The 14,336-nt window shown below is 43.1% G+C and overlaps 1 protein-coding gene across 2 annotated transcripts in view; it reads left to right on the plus strand.

Annotated features, from left to right (window-relative positions):
* The window catches only part of LOC144600103 (glutamate receptor ionotropic, delta-2-like), a 361,426-nt gene that overhangs the window by 179,667 nt on the left and 167,423 nt on the right, over positions 1-14,336 (plus strand). For both annotated transcript variants that reach the window (XM_078411520.1, XM_078411521.1), the window contains exon 3: positions 13,431-13,715. In XM_078411520.1, the coding sequence (XP_078267646.1) occupies positions 13,431-13,715 (285 nt within the window). The remainder of the gene's footprint in view (positions 1-13,430; positions 13,716-14,336) is intronic.

Below are 14,336 nucleotides of genomic sequence, written 5' to 3' on the forward strand. Positions count from 1 at the left end.
TCTAATTCTTGAGCGGTGGGACTTCAATAGGATCTGGGTTCAAAATGTGCACAAAATCAATTCATGAATTGAAAAATGGTGCATTTGAATCTATTTTCTAGTCTTTTTGTTTCCTTACTTCGGGGAAGCAAAGTTTCCATTGATTCCTGGACCGAGAGGAAGGAGGCAGGATAAGATGAGCCTAGATACCAGTTGAAGGTATTTATTCACAAAATGCTGGAGTAACTCAGCAGGTCAGGCAGCATCTCAGGAGAGAAGGAATGGGTGACGTTTCGGGTCGAGACCCTTCTTCAGACTGATGTCGGGGGGGGGCGGGACAAAGGAAGAATATAGGTGGAGACAGGAAGATAGAGGGAGATCTGGGAAAGGGGGAGGGGAAGAGAGGGACAGAGGAACTATCTAAAGTGGGAGAAGTCGATGTTCATACCACTGGGCTGCAAGCTGCCCAGGCGAAATATGAGGTGCTGTTCCTCCAATTTCCGGTGGGCCTCACTATGGACTGGAGGAGGCCCATGACAGAAAGGTCAGACTGGGAATGGGAGGGGTAGTTGAAGTGCTCGGCCACCAGTTTGGCCAACTCTCAAATGGATTAAAGGATACTTTGATCAAAAGCGGGTAGACTTAATATCTTTTGGTGAATTTAGCTGTTACATACCACACAATACAATGATTTCAACTCATTCATTTGACCCAGTCATCGCTCAAAATTGTTGTAGAACTTACACACACACAAGTTTGTAAGCACCTTGTATCTGTTATGATCAGTCCATTGGCAAACAAAATGCTCCATACGTTGGGTCTTTCCAGAAAGCAAAAAGAAAAGTGTGAAACGACATGTTACACATTTCACCAGAAGCATATTATTCCATGAATTAGACAATAGACAATAGGTGCAGGAGGAGGCCATGCAGCCCTTCGAGCCAGCACCGCCATTCAATGTGATCATGGGTGAATTCTTCACCCGTGCCTTGTCCTCTCATTTCTATAATCACTAACGTTGAATATAATTAGTCCATTCACTTATTCATTTAAAATATGAGTCTCTGTACAATTCTCACTTTGCTTACTCACCCACTGTTCACCTTTCAAAGGCACATAAAATGTATTAACAGCTCCTATAAACAGCTGGCTCTGCAGCTATGTTTCCATTCAAAGTGAATAAGCTACAACATGCTGGAATTTATAATTAAAAATGCCTTGATAATATCAATCAAGTGTAAAGATGTAAAAAAATTATACGGCAATATTTTCTAGTTTTGGTTTCTGACTCTTCTGCCACAATTTAGCTTTGAACATTAGGTAAAAATAATGTAGGACCATGTATATCAAACTTTAAATATCTCCATAGATATCCGACCAAGTTACAAGGGGAGATCAGAAAAACCCCTGCAGAAATTCTACACACCGTGTATTCTGCACTCTAATCTCTTAAGATTCAGTTATATTCCTGTCTAATACATTCAGTTAAAACATATGTTTGTTCAAGTATTATTGACTACTGCTCAAAGCTCCTTTTAATTTCCCTTTATAGAATTCTCATAGAACTCATTAAGGTCATGAAAAGTCTGGGGAAAATAGCCATTTTGATGAAAATTAATCAAACATATCTAACAAAATGATTCCCTGGAATGGCGTAACTTTCAATAAAATACCAATCATGAAAAAATGTGACTGTGCCCACTAAATTGCATATCAAATATATTACAAAAATCATGGTGATTTATGTTTCCAATGTACCTTTTCATGTTGGTTAAGAAACAGATCTTTATTTCTTCATATTTTCCTGCAAATGTCAGCAACAATACACTAATTTTACACCAATTTTACAGATCCTTTTTGTCAGACATACAGTGAGCAATCTACATTGAGAAAAGCGCAATTAGCAACAGCAGTGAACCATGTATTCTTACCAATGACCTACAAACAAAATCACATTCACCTTATGAGGTGACCGTATAAAGCCAGCTCCAAAATCAGCAGGGAAATGCAGCAGAAATTCTGTGTATAAATCCTTTCAAATGGGAATTGAGGATGGTTGGGCAGGAGGGAGCTTTGCCTGGCCTTGAGATGCTGAAAATCTTTAACAGAATCTTTCCAACAGTCCAAACCTATTAAAAATATTCACAGCATTATTAATGTGTAGGAAATAACTGCAGATGCTGGTTTAAATTGAAAGTAGACTCAAAATGCTGGAGTAACTCAGTGGGACAGGCAGCATCTCTGGCGAGAAGCACCAGACTGAAGAAGGATCTCAACCCGAAACGTCACCCATTCCTTCTCTCTAGAGATGCTATCTGTCCCGCTGAGTTACTCCAGCATTTTGTGTCAACAGCATTATTAAAATACATATGATTAAAATGTAATCGAAGCATAGATTTAAACATATATTCAAAATAGTTGAAGAATTAAAAATATTTAAATAATCTAAAACAATTTTAAAAATAATCTGCATATTAACACCTATCTAGCTATTCCAATTTGCTGTTCCCCAACATGTGTTGAGAAATTATTGTAACTTCACACTTCGGGTCGAGACCCTTCTTCAGTCTGAAGAAGGGTCTCGACCCGAAACGTCACCCATTCCTTCTCTCCTGAGATGCTGCCTGACCTGCTGAGTTACTCCAGCATTTTATGAAATAAATACCTTCGATTTGTACCAGCATCTGCAGTTATTTTCTTACACGTAACTTCACACTTGGTTTGGTAACAGACTGTCTTTGGGAACATGCTGGGAAACATTTTCATGGATGCTTGCAAGCTGCATTTCTGCACCTATCATGGAATTCCTGAATTCCTGATATATTCTGAGCAAAATTCAGGACAAGATTATATCAAAAATTGATTCATGCAAGAGTGATACATTTTACTTTTTGTTAATGAGTCATAGAGCTACACAGCAGAGAAACGGCCCATTTGGCCCACCACTTCTATGGCAGCAATTAAGCCAACCTTTACTAACCCAATTGCCTATAGTAACTCCATATTTCTCTGTGCCATGCTCATTTAAGTATCTGTCCTGATTCCTCATAAATGCTGCCACCACCTCATCTGGCAGCTCATGTTAGATACCTACTAATCTGTGTGTGAATAATGTATCCCTCAGATTCCCTTTAAACTTTTATGCTTTCTAGTTTTAGTCATCCCTACCAAGGAAAACAGTTTCTGGCTATTTCCCCTATTTTCATCTTGCGTCTGCACACAATACTTCAACTGTGGCCTAACTAGCATGTTGTAAAACTGCTACATGATGTCTCAACTCCTGGCTTCATTGCCTCGGGCATTGAGGGCAAGCATGCCATTTGCCTTTTTTACCATCTTGTATTGGCACTCAGAGAACTATGTACCTGTACCCTGCAGTCTGGCTTTTCAATAACATTTCACAGGGCCCTGAAACTTACTCTGCATGTCCTGCCTGAATTTAATTTCCCAAAGTGAACAACTTCTCACTTATCTGAGTTGAATTCATTTTGCCATTCGTTGAGTTGATGTAGATCATGATCATAGACAACCTGTTTCAATGAACACTATATCACCAATTGTAGTGTAATCTGCAAATCCACTGATCATGCCTTTCTCTCCTTTCTCTCCTTTCTCTCCTCTCTCTCCTCTCTCTCCTCCCTCTCCTCCCTCTCCTCCCTCTCCTCTCTCTCCTCTCTCTCCTCTCTCTCTCTCCTCCCTCCCAGCTTATCATGCAAGACTTTGACAAAGGACTTGCTAAGGTCCAGGCAGGTAATGTCTTATATTCACACTGGGCTTATATTTACTGGAAATTAGGAGGAGAGGGGATCATATAAAATTCCTTTGGGATTGGACAGGCTGGATGCAGGAAAAATGTTCCCCTTGTTGGGGGAGTACAGAACCAGGGGTCACAGTTTAAGAATAAGGTGTAGGCCATTTAGGACTGAGATGAGGAAAATCTTTTTCAGCCACAGAATTGTGAATCTGGAATTCTCTGCCACAGACGGCAGTGGAAGCCAATTCACTGGATGTATTCGAGAGAGTTAGATATAGCTCTTAGGGCTATCCGAATCAAGGGATACTGGGAGAAAGCAGGAACATGGTACTGATTCTGGATGATTGGCCATGATCATATTGAGGGTGGTTATGGCTCAAAGGGCCGAATGGCCTATTCCTGCACCTATTTTTTAATGTTTCTATGTTTCTATGTCTTCTGCCCTGTCCTGATCTATCTTCTTGGTCACCTCGTCAAAAACCTCAATCAAATTTGTGAGACATGATTTCCCATGCCCAAAATATATATAATATCTCACTCTCTCTCTCTCTCCCCCTCTCTCCCCCTCTCTCCCCCTCTCTCCCCCTCTCTCCCCCTCTCTCCCCCTCTCTCCCCCTCTCTCCCCCCCTCTCCCCCCCTCTCCCCCCCTCTCCCCCCCTCTCTCCCCCTATCCCCCCCTGCCCCCCTCCCCCGTGCTTTGCATATCTGTTGTGCTGCTGCAAGAATGAATTTCATTGTTCTGTTTCAGGACATATGGCAATAAAACACTCTTGACTCTTGACTCTTTGGAAAATAAGCCTCTCTGCCAAGGCTAGTTCAAAACAATCAGGGGATTAGTTGAACAGACTTTCATCAGCTGATAATAATCTTGAAAGGTTTCACAAAAATGGATGGGTGACTATTCCACAATTATTTTTATGTCATGTCATAGCAGTCCAAGGAAAAAACAATAAAACAGTATGCTGCTGAGGTTAAATGAACGTTTTTGTTTAGGAAGGAACTCCAGATGCTGGTTTAAACCGAAGGTTGACACAAAAAGCTGGAGTAACTCAGCGGGACAGGCAGCATCTCTGGAGAGAAGGAATGGGTGACGTTTCGGGTCGAGACCCTTTTTGTTTCGTGTTTTACAAGAGAATAATTGGCAAGGCTAGCATTTATTCCTCACTTCCAGTTGTTTTTGAGAAGTTGCTGATGAGTTGTCATCATGACTACTACTGTCCTTCTGATGAAGATAACCCTTCAACTGTAGTGTTGGACAGTGTGCACTAGTACATAGAACCAGTGAAAATGAAAATGAAGGGATAGGAACGCAATAACTATTTCTAAGTCAGGATATTATATACCTTGGAGGGCAAATTGCAAATGGTATTATTCCCATGTACCCACTACCCCTATTTCTTGGTTATAGAGGCATTGATTTTTGGGAGATGCTATTGAAGCAGCTTCGGGTAGTAATTGTAGTGCATTTTGTAGATGCACTTTGCCTCCACGGTACATCACCGGGAGAGAGGTGAATGCTTAGATGGTGGATTAGATGTTAGTCAAATGGCTGCTTTCTTTGCGCTGGTGCAAGCATTTTGAATAAGAAAATAACTGCAGATGCTGGTACAAATCGATTTATTCACAAAATGCTGGAGTAACTCAGCAGGTCAGGCAGCATCTCGGGAGAGAAGGAATGGGTGACGTTTCGGGTCGAGACCCTTCTTCAGTCTGAAGAAGGGTCCCGACCCGAAACGTCACCCATTCCTTCTCTTCCGAGATGCTGCCTGATCTGACAATAGACAATAGACAATAGACAATAGGTGCAGGAGTAGGCCATTCAGCCCTTCGAGCCAGCACCGCCATTCAATGCGATCATGGCTGATCACTATCAATCAGTACCCCGTTCCTGCCTTCTCCCCATACCCCCTCACTCCGCTATCCTTAAGAGCTCTATCCAGCTCTCTCTTGAAAGCATCCAACGAACTGGCCTCCACTGCCTTCTGAGGCAGAGAATTCCACACCTTCACCACCCTCTGACTGAAAAAGTTCTTCCTCATCTCCGTTCTAAATGGCCTACCCCTTATTCTCAAACTGTGGCCCCTTGTTCTGGACTCCCCCAACATTGGGAACATGTTATCTGCCTCTAATGTGTCCAATCCCCTAATTATCTTATATGTTTCAATAAGATCCCCCCTCATCCTTCTAAATTCCAGTGTATACAAGCCCAATCGCTCCAGCCTTTCAACATACGACAGTCCCGCCATTCCGGGAATTAATCTAGTTAACCTACGCTGCACGCCCTCCATAGCAAGAATATCCTTCCTCAAATTTGGAGACCAAAACTGCACACAGTACTCCAGGTGCGGTCTCACCAGGGCCCGGTACAACTGTAGAAGGACCTCTTTGCTCCTATACTCAACTCCTCTTGTTACGAAGGCCAGCATTTTGTTACTCCAGCATTTTGTGAATAAATCAAGCATTTTGAATGTTGGACTGCTCAGTGTAAATATCTGCAGAAGAAATAGGTAGATATGCAGAGTGAACGTGAAAGGCGTATATATTTATTTTGTGTGTATTTATGTGCCTTTCTACCTATTTTAAAAGCAGATCATTTGCTGGTTACATCATGAAATATGGCAAAAGTTGATTTGAGTGTAAAGCTAGTTACGACATTTGGATTTATCTAGCTTTAAAACTGTTCAGCATTAAAGCAAATGTGACAGCACAAATGTAGCCTACGGTTACACTTGCAATGGTGAAAATGTGCGATGAATTGAAGAATGCAACAAAAATAAGCTACTTTAAAATGCATCTTTAATATTTTGTGTCAGTTTGCACAGCAAAGAAAGAGGAAAATGTACTTGACATTTAGACAATAATGAATCGTGGGTTGCAACTCATTTGTTAACATAAGCGAGAAAGTAGGATTTGTAATAAAAGGTTGGAAGGCAATGACTAGTGGAGCTGGATATTAACAGGAATGGAGAGAGGCAAGCCTTTGAAGGTATTAAACTCATAACTTGTGTCTTTTTTCGCTGACAAATTCCCTGCCACATGCCACCCTGATTAACAGGTTAGGGTTTTAGATTGCTGGGGAAGATTGTGAAACAGGCCATTGGATCTGATGTGTCTGATCGAAGACTCTGATGAATGTGGAGGTTTCTGATTCTCCATCGCAAATCTCAAGATGGGGTGTTCAACAATCCTTAACCTGGTGTTTCGTTGTAGGCTGGTGATCTGACTGGGGGATAGGGTGGGAGAGCATGCCACCCAGAGTGAAGCAGTGCTGCTTGCACTAATACCAGCACTGGGAAAACACATTCAGTTGCTGGAGATCACTTTGCCTCTCTACAACTGCCAGATTCCCCAAAGATTCAGGAACCCAACAAACTACAGGTACAATGTGTAGGGAAAAAAACCTGCAGATGCTGGTTTAAATCGAAGGTAGGCACAAAATGCTGGAGTAACTCAGCGGGTCAGGCAGCATCTCGGGAGAGAAGGAATGCTGAACTATCGTCGTCTGAAGAATGGTCTCGACCCGAAAAGTCACCCATTCCTTCTCTCCTGAGATGCTGCCTGACCCGCTGAGTTACTCCAGCATTTTGTGTCTAAACTACAGGTAGAACGTGCTATATCAAAACTCAGTAAGGTATCTAAATTATCACTCTACCCCTTGGAAAGATGTCCGCTCTAGGTCTTGTGTCTTATAAACCAAAAAGGATGGAGATTGAGACAGATTGGCTCATGGCATGATAGTTTTAAAAGTGTTGATATTTATAATCAGATAGATCCTTTTCTTGAAACCAGGAACTGCAGATTCTGGTTTATACAAAAGGACACAGTGTTGGAGTAACCCAGTGGATCTGGCTGTATCTTTGGAGAACATGGATCGCTGATGTTTCAGCTCAGGATCCTTTCTCAGACTGATCCTTTTCTACATTTTTTAGGTGTCAAAATCTCATTTGAGGTGTTCTGTGGGATTTAGGGACTGTCCTTTAATTATTCACCATCACTTATTAAATATATGAATGCCTTGGGATCCAATAAACTGAAAATTTCCATTCTCTGCTGACACAAAAAAATGATATCATATCAAGCAATATATGAATGCACATAACATTATGATAAGGCAGCAATAGATTACACACACAAGCCAATAGTGGATGAAGTTGAACACAGGTAAGTGTGCCCTTTATGGACCAAAAATAGATTAATTGTACGTAAGATGGGAAAATATAAGTATTGGAGATATCATGTCATCTGATTACACAGCACGGAAACAGGTCCTTCGGCCCAACCTGTCCATGCCAACCAAGATGCTCCCTCTATGCTAGTCCCACCTGCATGCACTTAGCCCATATCCCTCTGAACCATTCCTATCCGTGTATCTGCCCAAATGTCTTTTAAGTGTTGTGCATGTTGTCCAGGTACACAGATCTCTACACTATAATAGTCAAACATAAAGAAAATCAAGGTCTATTGAAACATTGAAAGACTTAATGACCAGTGAGCTAGATATTGGTTTGCTGCAGCAGTGCAAACACTGGTTAAATCACATCTAGAATTGTGTACGGATCTGGAACCATATCTTTGGTACAATAAAATGAACTCAAAATGAATTCAATGTAGAATCATCATAAAGTCACCAGAGCTCTAAGAGTTAAAATAGGACGAGAGATTACAAATTAGGCTTGGTTTACATGGAATATAGAAGATTAAGGATAGAGATTTTAGGGTTTTGAAAGAAATCAATTAGATGAACAAAATGCAATGTTTTACTGCTTGGGGAATCTTGGGCAAGGAGACACGATCTTCAAATTAGAACTGGGACAGTCAAGTAAAGAGTTGTGTAAGAGAAACAAATGCTGGTCCAATTAATAATTTTAAAACCAAGATCAATTTTGTTTTCTTCGCCTACAGTATTCAGGGATATGGAGAGAAGGCGGGTGGATGAAGGTATAATACAGATCAGTCATTATCTCCATGAATAATGGAAGCGGCTTGACATGCTCTCCACATAAAATATCTGCATCAACAACAAGTGATTTAATAACAAGTTAGTTGGGTGGGTGAAAAAAATTGAAAGAAAGTAGTAAATCAGCTGATACTCATCTGTTTCAAACTTTCACTGAACTGTGCCTTCTCCAATACTACTTTTTAAGCTGGACTAGACCAAGTGGACCCTTTGGGCCCAAACCTCTTCTGCATTGGTGCAGCACCCTCTCCCCCCCCCCCCCCCCCACTCCCCCCTCTCACCCCCCCACTCCCCCTTTCCCTCCCCTCCATCCCCTCCCGGCTCTGAGGGCCACCATTGCGGGGATCTTCAGTGCGGTGGGTAGACAATAGACAATAGACAATAGACAATAGGTGCAGGAGTAGGCCATTCAGCCCTTCGAGCCAGCACCGCCATTCAATGCGATCATGGCTGATCACTCTCAATCAGTACCCCGTTCCTGCCTTCTCCCCATACCCCCTCACTCCGCTATCCTTAAGAGCTCTATCCAGCTCTCTCTTGAAAGCATCCAACGAACTGGCCTCCACTGCCTTCTGAGGCGGAGAATTCCACACCTTCACCACTCTCTGACTGAAAAAGTTCTTCCTCATCTCCGTTCTATATGGCCTACCCCTTATTCTTAAGCTGTGGCCCCTTGTTCTGGACTCCCCCAACATTGGGAACATGTTTCCTGCCTCTAATGTGTCCAATCCCCTAATTATCTTATGTTTCAATAAGATCCCCCCTCATCCTTCTAAATTCCAGTGTATACAAGCCCAATCGCTCCAGCCTTTCAACATACGACAGTCCCGCCATTCCGGGAATTAACCTAGTGAACCTACGCTGCACGCCCTCCATACCAAGAATATCCTTCCTCAAATTTGGAGACCAAAACTGCACACAGTACTCCAGGTGCGGTCTCACCAGGGCCCGGTACAACTGTAGAAGGACCTCTTTGCTCCTATACTCAACTCCTCTTGTTATGAAGGCCAACATTCCATTGGCTTTCTTCACTGCCTGCTGTACCTGCATGCTTCCTTTCATTGACTGATGCACTAGGACACCCAGATCTCGTTGAACCCCCCCTCCTCCTAACTTGACACCATTCAGATAATAATCTGCCTTTCTATTCTTACTTCCAAAGTGAATAACCTCACACTCATCTACATTAAACTGCATCTGCCATGTATCCGCCCACTCACACAACCTGTCCAAGTCACCCTGCAGCCTTATTGCATCTTCCTCACAATTCACACTACCCCCCAGCTTAGTATCATCTGCAAATTTGCTAATGGTACTTTTAATCCCTTCGTCTAAGTCATTAATGTATATTGTAAATAGCTGGGGTCCCAGCACCGAACCTTGCGGTACCCCACTGGTCACTGCCTGCCATTCCGAAAGGGCCCCATTTATCCCCACTCTAGACGGTGGCGGCTCTCCCACTGTTGCTGCGCCAATGCCGCAGGATTCTGGGCGGCATGGGGAAGGCGCTGAGCGGGCCTGGGACAGGAGGGGGGACGGGGGAGCCGAGGGCAGGCCCAGCGCCAGGCTCAGGCCTTGACCTCCACCTCCACCAACGCCCGGCCTCACCGCCGCCACTGCTGCTGCTGCTGCTGCTGCTGCTGCCCCCTTGGCCCACCTCGGGCTCACGGTTACCCGGTCACGTCCAAGCCCCGGGCCAGGCCCAGGCTCCGGCTGCTTCCCCCAGCACCAGGCTTGGCTCTCCTGCCGCTACGGAGCAGGCAAACCCACCCCCAAGAGACGGAGCAGGTAAACCCGCCCCAACTGCGCAGGCGCGGATGCATTTGTTCTGCGCACGCGCGGATGTGGTGGCCATCCTACGTAAGTGCCAGATCAATGGGGCCCCAAAAGCGCATGCGCGTTTTTTAAAACTTTAAAATGTGAATAACTTTAAAAAATAACACCAATTTGAATGAAACTTAACCCATAGCACCATAGGATGATGTTGAGTAAGGTGGGCCTAAAATTGTCATGTTATCGTGTACCATTATGACTGTAGTTCAGGAACAAACAAACAAACAAACCAGAGCTTTAGTATATAGATGTTGTCCAGCGGCTGCTGCAAATTGACAGAGTGTTACCTATAAGAGGGCAAAGGGTTTGGAGATGCTAAGCCTTAACAGCAAGCCACATATTTGTGTATTTATTTAACCTTATGCATCTTACCTTATACCATCCATCTCACCTCTCATTGAAAATGTCCACTTTGTTATCACTGCACTTAATATTGTGCCGCCACTTCTCTCAAGTACTAATGTCACGGCAGATTTGAATTTGTGGCGAACTCATTGTTATTTTTTTCTCTCTGAATCCTTTATAAATATGCCTCTGGTTTAGTTGTAACGCATTTGATATCACCCACCATTTGTTGTAGAGCCATTGGAAACAGCAGATGCTGGAGTTTGGAGCAAAAACAAACCGCTGGGGGAATTTAGTGGGTCAAGCTACGTGTGCGGGGGCAAAAGGGATGTTGATGCTTTGGATTAACGCTCTGCATCAGAAACCTCCTGAATCAACCTGAAGCGCCAACTATCCCTCGCCTATAAATGCTCCATGACCCACTAAGTTCCTCCAGCAATTTAATATCTTGCAACATTTATTTTGTACGTCTGCAGCTGCTGATTGAGTGTTTGAAAGATACAGCGTGGAAACATGCCCCCAGCCCATCGAGTCTATACTGACCATAATTAGTGCTATGTTATCCCACTTTCTCATCCACTCCCGACACACTGGGGACAATTTAAAGGGCCAATTAACCGACAAACCCGCACGTCTTTGGGATGTGGAAGAAACCAGAGCACCCGGGGGAAAAACCTGCGGTCACAGGAAGATTGGGCAAACTCCATGCAGACAGCAGCCAAAGTCAGAATCGGACCTTGGTCTCTGGTGCTGTGAACAACAGCTCTTCCAACTGCACCACTCTGTTGTCTCACACCAAACTGCAGATTTTGCACATCATGAGCAGATGCCTTTGATTCGCATCTTGGTTCCCCTCTAGTATGATTCCTATCTTAAGTTCCTTAGAGGCAACATTATTACTTCTGGCTTGGCCCATAACATTAGATAGTTTTGCTTCTGCAAGAACCCAGCATGCCAAGGTCATTCTAAAACAACCCAGACTCTTTTTATCTGTTACCAATCCAATCACTTGACATTAGGCAAAAGATCATAGATTTCATTCTTTCCAGATATAACATAACTCATTTTGCTACATGCCCCCTTCCACTTTTCGGTTAAGAAAAATACCTCCCCCAGGTCCTCTCATGTGGCAATGCATACCTTATCACTCACCTCTCAGCTTTGCACTCCAACCTCGTCTCAGCCAGCAATCTCAACTCCTGCAGTTTATGGAGTAATCTACTAAATTCTTCAAGGTTGAACACCCTTATGACTTTAGCCTGTACTATATAAGTGCCTAAGATCTACACAAAATGCTGGAGTAATTCAGCGGGTCCAGCAGTATCTCTGGAGAAAATGGATAAGAAATGTTCGGGTTGGGTCCCTTCCCAACCCAAAACGTCACCTATCCTTTTTCTCTAGTGATGCTGCCAGACCCGCTGAGTTACTCAATTATTTTGTATCTATCTTTAGTATAAACCAGCAATTGCAGTTCTTTTTTTATTACTATAAAAGCCCATCTCTTTTTGGACAATATTTCCTTAAGTTTCAATGGCAGTTTCTCCATCAGCTTTTGCTAATGATGTGCAACCCGTGTAGTTTGGTGTGGGCAACAGAGTGGCGCAGCTGGTGGAGCTTCATGTTCTCCTGAATCTATTTACTAAAGTAATGTGCGCTCCAACACCCTTCCACATCATCAGGTGCACCTAAAGATCCAGCCCTCATCCAACATTTCTCCTCCTTTTGACTCAGAACTTGAGCTGTGGCCCTTTGTTTAAGACATGGTGTGGGGCAGCGGTAGAGTTATTGCCCAACAGTGCCAGAGGCCCTGACTACGGGTTCAGTCTGTATGGTTTGTACGTTTTCCCCATGACCTACGTGGGTATTCTCCGGCTGCTCTGGTTTCCTCCCACACTCGCAGGTTTGTAGTTTAATTGGCTTTGGTAAAATTGTAAATTGTCCCTAGTGTGTATAGGACAGTGTTAATGTGCGGGGATCGCTGGACAGCACAAACTCGGTGATCCAAAGAGCCTGTTTCCATGCTATATCTCTACTAAATTTCTCATATTCACATACAAAGCCCTAAACAGGCTTGCCACCCTCCCCCATATCAAAAATCTTCTAACCCACCACTCTATCGCTAGGTCCCTCAGGTCGGCCGACTTGGGGCTACTGACTATTCCGCGGTCTAGGCAAGCTCAGGTTGGCCGCGCTTTTGCAGTTGCAGCTCCTAGACTGTGGAACAGCATCCCTCTCCCCATCAGAACTGCCCCCTCCATCGACTCCTTTAAGTCCAGGCTCAAAACCTATTTCAACTCCCTAGCGTTTGAGGCCCTCTGAGGGGGCGCTGTGAACTGTTTATGTATGTGCTGTTATGTTTGTGTGCCATTGTATGTTCGTTCTTAGTACTTGAACTGATGTACAGCACTTTGGTCAACGTGGGTTGTTTTTAAATGTGCTCTACAAATAAAATTGACATGACTTGACTTGACTAAACTATCTGAACTAAACCAAACTAAAAAATAAATGCAGTTGCAGTTTTTCATTGTTGATTACTCTAATAGAAAAATGTTTTTTTTTCAGCCTGTGACCTGGTGTCGCAAGGGATCTTGGCTCTCGTCAGTTCCACTGGATGCGCGCCTTCTGCCTCACTTCAGTCGTTTGCGGATGGAATGCATATCCCCCACCTCTACATCCAACGCACAGCAGCCGGAACTCCCCGCTCGCAATGTTCCATCGCAAGGAATACTAGAAAAAACCATTACACCCTTTCTCTACGCCCTCCTGATTATTTCAACGAAGTCATCCTTAAAGTTATTACTGAATTTTCGTGGCAGAAATTCATGATCTTCTACGATGATTCATATGGTAACAACATGGTCTTCTTGGCCATCTAATTGTCTTGTACAAACAAATATAAGGAATTTATAGCATTGAAATTGATCTTGAACTTCCATAATGGTTCAGTTTAAACTAGTTAGTTTGATATATCTTTCAGAAAAGGATATTTAAAAGCTTACATCTACAATCCTTTCAGTGTGATAATACAGTAACTCCACAATTCAGATGGCTGCATATAATACTAAAAAAAGAGAATGAACTGTAAAGTATAGCTTGTCATGTAGGAAATTTGATTTGATTCTGTGGGAAGAAGCTAGATTGATGTGTGATTCTAAAGAAACATAACCTTTCTCGCCTTCCCAAAATCTCTCATGTCGGAGTTCTGTGGCTTGCCTTACCAATAGCATAGGATAACGTATCAGGTCTAATACCATAGATTGAGGTGAGAGATGCAATAACTGGTAACACAACACTACGGACATACAACACACTAGAGACTTTGTTTTGTTTCTCACAGTATCACATATCAGGTTTGACTTCAACATCTGGTGCTACATTTTGCTGCATTCAGAATGGGTGTATTAATCAAAGAGCAAAGAATATTATGGTATAATAATGTGACATGCCCAACATTTCATAAAAGGAAAG

Source organism: Rhinoraja longicauda, chromosome 14 (assembly GCF_053455715.1).
Source record: "Rhinoraja longicauda isolate Sanriku21f chromosome 14, sRhiLon1.1, whole genome shotgun sequence".
NCBI lineage: Eukaryota > Metazoa > Chordata > Chondrichthyes > Rajiformes > Arhynchobatidae > Rhinoraja > Rhinoraja longicauda.